Genomic DNA, 7,071 nt, shown 5'->3' with positions numbered 1-7,071 from the left:
CATCTCTCGATATTGTGACTTCTTCGGAAGTCTGCTCCTAGTATAAGCATATTCATACTTGCTTCTGACTTCTCAGATTTCTATAATAGTAAAGATTATTTTTGCTTGTCAGAAACCACAGCTAGAAACTAACAGAAGCCAAAACAAACGGATCCTAGATGATTAGGAAAAGAGACAATATAATTCACTTATTTTTAGACACTTACGTTGACTACGTACGAAAACCATTTGCCTCACTCTAAAAACAAGCGTAGCTTAGGCACCACTAATTCTCCACTGATTTTGGCGTTTATCGAACTTTGGATGCGCATGTAAGTTGTTGGTGTACCACTAAAATGCAACAAAGCATTTAATTGATGGCGAAGGTGAAACCACCCGTGGGTCTGCTGGTCGGTGCGCGGCCACCGCAACTTTGTCCCGGCGCACTGTCCGGTCTGTCGCCTGAGTGAGTACAAATATACGTGCCGGCCGGCCTGTGCCAAGTGCAATTCCACAGCAACTTCAGAGCAGCACTCACCAACTCAACAACAAATCCCTCTCCCTTTCTCTCTCTAGCAGGTAGCTTCGTCCTATCTAGCATAGTGATCAGATCCATGGCCGGAGTGCTGGAAGAAGAGTTCGACGAGGGAGAGGTGTGGGACGTGCTGCAGGATCAGGCCGCCAGCACGGAGGCGGCGGCGCTCATCACCACTCCTCCTCCGAGAAATAGGAGGGGTGGCAACGGCAAGAAGGCCGTGAGCAAGGACGAAGGCTTACGTGCTGCTACAGCGAGGATGCCGATGAGCAAGGGAAGGTCGTCGGCGCCGGTGGCCATTCCGTCCGGCAGCTCGTCGAGGCGTGGCGGCGGTGAGGAGGAGGAGGAGGATGGAGCGGAGATGCTGCCTCCGCACGAGTGGCTGGCGAGAAAGATGGAGCGGATGAGCACGGTGTCCGCGCCGGCGTCTCCGCCGGAGGCGTGCAGGGGGAGGAGCAAGGGGAGGGAGATGAGGAAGGTCAGGGACGCGGTGCTCCCCAAGACCGCCTTCTCCGAGCAGTAGCAGGCCAGTTATAGGAGATCAAGCTATCACGCATTCGCTCCCTGCAATGCACGCATGCTCATTGCTCAAGCTAGACGAAGAAATTAAGATGCATTGCAGTACGTACGTACCTAAGCATGCTAGCTCGTACTAGCTAGGAGCAGAAAAGTTTCAGCATCGCCCTATCCGTACTACGTTGTGTGTATATACGGAGTATATGTGTAGTTGTAAGGATCGATCATGTATGCATGCATGCATTTTGATGATGTGACATTTTGGTGATGTTCCTGCTAGCTAACCAGGCAGCTAGCTAGAGCTTTTCCTTTGGTCCCATGCATGTCATGAAGACCATGTTGAGTAGCAAGCAAGCAAGCATGCATGCATGCGTGTAACCATATGACATGTGTTGGCCTTGCAGGCTGCAAGCATACATGCATCCATTTGTTTGTATTCCAGTCATCTTATCTGGTCCTTGCAGCGGCTTCTGATGCTCTTATTCTTTTTGCTTGTTCTTTTCTGTTGAGAGAGTGTATGCATATGACTTCACAGTTTCATATATCATGTTGATCTCCAAAAGAAAAAGGGTTTATACATAATGTGGAGATGGATCCATCTAATACACTGTAGTAGTTAATCCCAACGCATCTTACCTTACTATTACTAACTGGAGAAATCCTAAAAATTCTTACAAATATTCAAAACATCTAACCATCGATTTGATGGACCCCAATCATTATTAACAACAACCACCATTGGATCTGATATGTTTCTAAATTATCCATATTTGCCATTGTAAAAAAAACTAACCTAAAATACCCTCAATACATACTTCGAAATTATCCACCTATGCTATTATGAAAAAAATAACATGAAGTACCCCCAATATCTGCTTCTAAATTACTTATAGATTCCATTATAAAAAACTAATAAAAACAAATACATGCTTCTAAATTGCCCATATGTACCATTATTATAACAAAATTAACCCTAAGTGCTGATACTTTGCCACATTCCATATGCTTTTCACCTAAACATTAATTTAGGTTCTCCCTCTTAATTATGTTGTGGAGTCCGGAGACAAAATAAAAAAATATTATATCATGAATGGCCACACATATTAATGAATATCATGAACGTGAGGGGAAAAAAGAAAAATAACTTTGCGTAAGACTCTAATTTAGCAGAGGGATATAGTAAGAAAACATGGTCAATATACGCACATCTAAATCCTAAATCATAGGTATTTCACGAAGTTCTCTTATCCATGTATTTTCTAAAACTATTTCTAGCCTATGCAGATGCTCAAGTTGATGGACTAGTGAATGAGAATGTGGATGGAGTAAGGCCTTAAGAAAATAGGGGAACTTTTTTTTCCACTCATTCCCAAATGCCACTTACAAAAATTGGGCCTTTACAACCTAGAGAAAATAGATCATTTCGATTTGGTTTCTCCTTCCTCTCCTCTTCTTCAACCAGAACCGAGGGCTACTGCCACCACCAGTGCATGTCAGCAACTGAGGCCCTTCCTCCTTGCATCTACCATCAAGATCATATGCTCCATCCTCGAGGGCTCAAGGCCCTCTAATGCCTTTCTTTGCTGGCATGGTGGAAGGAGGGAGAGTGCGTCTAGGAGGAGGGATGGAGGAGGAAGACAACATGTCTCGCATCACTTTGCGCTGGCGGTGAGGTGTCCTATGGCTGGTGCAGGATGGGGGCACGACTAGCCCAACAGTGTAGGGCAACGTGACACGTAGGGTGGAGGTGGAGCAGTGCAACGCTGCTATCGTGCCTCGCCTCCGCTGTCACCACGGAAGAAAAGAAGAGAGGCATAAAAGTCATTTCACATAAAGAAGTGGCAAGTGATCAAAATTTATTTATTCTCTCTCATGTGGCGAAAAATTAAAATAACTCAGAATGATGACATTTGAGAGTGTGGCAATTACATCCCCCCAAAAAAAATCCCTTTGGAGATCGATTTAGTTAGTTTAGATTCTCCTGTTTTGATCGATTTTCCTTTCTCCTCTGGATTCCAATTCCAATCCCCACTCTGTTCGTATCTTGGCTTTCTGTCCTGCATGTTATATGTTCAGCAGTGTGGCTGAATACGCTTCATGTGCATGAATACGCACCAGAAAAAAAAAGAAAAGAAAAGAAAAGAAAGGATGCGCAACAATTTTCAAGAACCAATTTTCAACAATCGGGGCCCACGATTCCGATCCCTACATTAGTTCGGATCCTCTTCCCAAAGAAAAATAAAAGAAAGAAAGATGAGTTGAGTTCGGTTCCATCCTCTCAAAACAAAACAAAACAAAAAACTAAATGAGTCCGGTTCCAGAACTAATTGTCCTTAAAAAAATATTTGATTTCTTATAGGACTAAGGATATCCATGATTCAGTATTTTGTTTTGTTTTTGTCAAACCATGTCCTTTTTTGTTAATTTAGTGGAGGCAATGAAGTCTTCTTCTAACTAGAACCCGTAATCAAATATTGAATACGAGTTCCTTCATCTTTCCTGAATTCGTCAATTCAAATTCGTGGGGTGAAGGATTTGTTTATGCAATACAAACAGAATTTTGAGGGGCTGTCTATAAAAGCCCCTCAAGAAAGGCCCAATAAATAGCAGCGACACGGCGCCCACTAAACCCTACCGCGAGTTCGCTCCCCTTCTCCTTCCGGTTGCTTCCGCCGATCGACTTGCCCACTCGATTCCGCCAACCCCTCGTCTCGATCGACCCCCGCCCCGGCTGCGCCCTTCGATCGGTGAGCCCCTCGATCTCTTTCCCCCAAAAGAGCCGCCGGAATTCGGGTTAATTCGGCTGGTTTTAGTCGTTGTTCGTCAGTTCGGTTTCGTGTATGTTTTCTCGGATCGATTCGATCTTGACCTGTCCCGATCGGTGGTTCAGGTTGTTAACGTTTGGAGATGGCCAATGCTTCCTTCAAGATCGAGCGCTCCCTGGGTTTGTCTCTCATCTCTTGCCTCGTGTGCTGTTAGTTTGTTGGTTTGGAAGTTGGAGTTGGGTTCTGGGCTTATCGATGGTAGGTTGGTTTAGGCTTATCGATGGTAGGTTGGTTTAGGCTTATCGATGGCTGTAGATTGGATTGGACTTATGGTATGTAGATTGCTTTGAACTTCTACGATGGTAGTAGATTGGATTGAAGTCGTCGACTGTAGTAGATTGGATTGAAGTCGTCGATGGTGGTAGATTGGATTGAACTCGATCGATGGTGGTAGATTGGATTGAACTTGTCAATGGTAGTAGATTGGTTTGAACTTGAGTTGGCGTTTTCATGTCAAGAGGCATGCATGTATCTGTCGAGAGGTGCTTTTGTTGAAATTTGTTGGTGGGTTTGTGCGATGTGATGATGTGATTAAAGTAGACCCGGGGATAAGCTTTCTGGTACCGAAAGAATTTGTTCTCTGGGTTGATGTAATATGGTACTAGCAGGTAGGTGTTGACTTTTGAGGCCACTTTGTGGGTCAAGATGTTTGGAACTTTTGCAATGTTTGATTCATGATTGATAGTTCTTACGTTGGGATTGGGATGAAATTACGCAACTGTTGTATGAAAAGAGACTCTTTTTATGATGAAGTGTTTGATGCTAACATTAGGTCTTATATGATGTACTAGCATTGTGAGGGATCTTTCAGTTACTAGTAGAATAACTCTGTTATACTTGGATATATTAGGTTACTTCTATTTGTTTTAAGTCTGACCAAAATTGTAATAGGTTGGACTGTGAAGAAGCTATGTTTGAATTAGATAACATGGCTGCTGTGATTTAGGTCACTTCATCTTTGCTCTCCTTATGTTCGTTTGTGCTATCAGATTTCTTCTTTTGATCTTTCATATTTTTTCTTTATCTTGACCTGTTAGGTATGGACCATGCTTGATGTGTTGCAGTAATTCCAGTTTATGTTGTATTCATGTTGCAGTGTGTTAAGCCTCAGAGCAAAGTGCTATCTTCTTTCATTTTTTTTAGAAGTAGCATACTTTGCATATAATTTGGTTGTTTGTTGTTCCCCATTGATCCTTTTATGGGCCAATGAAATAACATTTTCTAGTTTGGATTATACTATTGACCTATTGTGCATCTTTTTTTCATGAGGACAATGTTCTTTCATTTTAGGAGAATGAACAATGTTTTTAGTTGAAAGACCTTGATTTATGGATTAAGTGTTTATACTTCCACGGTATTGCTGATGCTATGTGGCTTGTGGTTGTCCAAATCTTTTTTATTTTGACAGATTTGTTTTGGATGACCGATTCTATATAATATTTGAGGATAACAAATTTGTCTTACAGTGGTAAAACAAGGCTGTTTGATGGCCTGCTTTTTCTGTTGATGCTAATGCAGTACTTTGATTCTTGGATTGGATGCGCAGGATTTGAACATGACTGCTGTTATGTTTGTTGTTTAGTTTACTGCACCTATTTTTTCCTGGGAGAAATTGTATGCTATTTTTTATTCTGTACAAGTTTACCTAGTTTCAAGCTGTGTGTCCTGACATGAATTTATTTCCACCTGTTTTGTGCAATGTCTTGCGATACCTTTCTTCTTAACGTGAGTTCTGAATCTTGATTAATATTACAGAGAGGAGGCAATCTGAATCTGCCAGGATCAGGGAGAAGTACCCAGACAGAATTCCTGTAAAATATCTTCAGCAATTTTTATATTCCTTTTCTCTGCATGCATACTTTCTTGATTGCTCATTTCTGTGATCTATAATTTCAGGTGATTGTTGAGAAAGCTGGCAAGACTGATGTCCCAGAGATCGATAAGAAGAAGTAAGTTCCCATCTAGATATCTCCTATATTTCTTTAGAGCTGTCTGCTGTTTGATTGCTTTGCTTGACATCTCCTTGTGCAACCATATTCTGATGATATTTTTAAGTACTTGGGCCTGTATTTTTATGTTTGATTGTTATCTTGATCGGGTCCTTGAAAAATATCTTAATCATCTATTTCTTAGTTCGTCCTGTTTTCGCTCACATTGCTGTATTTGTGAACACCTTTTGCAATGAAGGTACCTTGTCCCTGCTGACCTCACCGTCGGCCAGTTTGTCTATGTGGTGAGGAAGAGGATCAAGCTGAGCCCAGAGAAAGCCATCTTCGTCTTTGTGAAGCAAACCTTGCCTCCATCTGGTATTACTCAAAGCATTGTTAATTATCCATCATTGGCCATATGCCTTCCTCTATTTTTTTCCTTACCTGAATACTCTCTCTTTTGGCAGCCTCTTTGATGTCTGCAATCTACGAAGAGAACAAGGACGAGGATGGCTTCCTTTACATGACCTACAGTGGAGAGAACACATTCGGCTCCGCCTAAGGCAGCCGCCCGTGCCACTGTAAATAAGCAAGCGTGATCAGGCTGCTTCCATCTTAACCTGTGTACATATACCCCGTCTCATATGCTGCCGGAATGCTTTCATCGTTTAGTGCGTCCTTACCTTCAAGTGTCTGGAATTCTGAAGTCGAATACTATATCTTGTCAGATTGATACATTTTACCTATTCCAGTAATTGCCTTTGGGTCTCGTCTGGCGTGTGATTGCCATTACCTGTGTTCCTTGATCATTCTTAATTGCAATTTGCTGCGGGCGAAGTGCCCGCGTATATTCATGGTTTAATCGGTGGATTCCCAGCGGGCTAATGACAAGCTTAATCTGTCGTAATGTTTTTTTTTTGAGAGGTCTGTCGTATTGCTGTTGGCTTGATGAATGGTCGCACGGCCTGAATGTTTACATTACTGACTATGCAATGCTGGCTTTGCAAAACTGTACTAGGATTTAAGCCGCATGCTCGCCTGTACGGTTTGAGTTTTACATTGCTTTATCTCTTCGTGACACGATCGTTCTATCATGAGCGCTGCTCTGTTTGCAATTGATCGGCACTGATGATGTAAAATGATGTACCAGTTTTTTGCAATTGATCGACACTCGTCGTCCATGTGATGTGATGCAGTGATTACCACCGGAACGACACATCAGATTCAATGATCCAAACGCGGTCAGTCAGTCAGTCGACCTCGTCGGGGGTGAGGTCGCTGGAGAGAG

The 7,071-nt window shown here is 42.6% G+C and overlaps 2 protein-coding genes across 2 annotated transcripts; both read left to right on the top strand.

Moving 5' to 3' along the window:
• Positions 1 to 500: 500 nt before the first annotated feature.
• On the top strand, positions 501 to 1,242 carry LOC133893697 (protein S40-5-like). Its single transcript, XM_062334789.1, has one exon. The coding sequence runs from the start codon at positions 594 to 596 to the stop codon at positions 1,035 to 1,037; it is 444 nt and encodes a 147-aa protein (XP_062190773.1). The 5' UTR covers positions 501 to 593; the 3' UTR covers positions 1,038 to 1,242.
• A 2,377-nt stretch (positions 1,243 to 3,619) lies between these two features.
• LOC133893295 (autophagy-related protein 8A) lies at positions 3,620 to 6,552 on the top strand. The gene is made up of 6 exons (XM_062334282.1): positions 3,620 to 3,777; positions 3,921 to 3,974; positions 5,611 to 5,666; positions 5,752 to 5,804; positions 6,043 to 6,161; positions 6,251 to 6,552. Exons 2-6 carry the CDS (start codon positions 3,938 to 3,940, stop codon positions 6,343 to 6,345), a joined length of 360 nt encoding a protein of 119 aa, XP_062190266.1. The 5' UTR covers positions 3,620 to 3,777; positions 3,921 to 3,937; the 3' UTR covers positions 6,346 to 6,552.
• The last annotated feature ends 519 nt before the right edge of the window (positions 6,553 to 7,071 follow it).

Source organism: Phragmites australis, chromosome 15, assembly GCF_958298935.1.
Source record: "Phragmites australis chromosome 15, lpPhrAust1.1, whole genome shotgun sequence".
In the NCBI taxonomy this organism is placed as follows: domain Eukaryota; kingdom Viridiplantae; phylum Streptophyta; class Magnoliopsida; order Poales; family Poaceae; genus Phragmites; species Phragmites australis.
The sequence above is the reverse complement of the archived record's forward strand: the minus strand, read 5'-3'. Positions and strand labels throughout refer to the sequence as shown.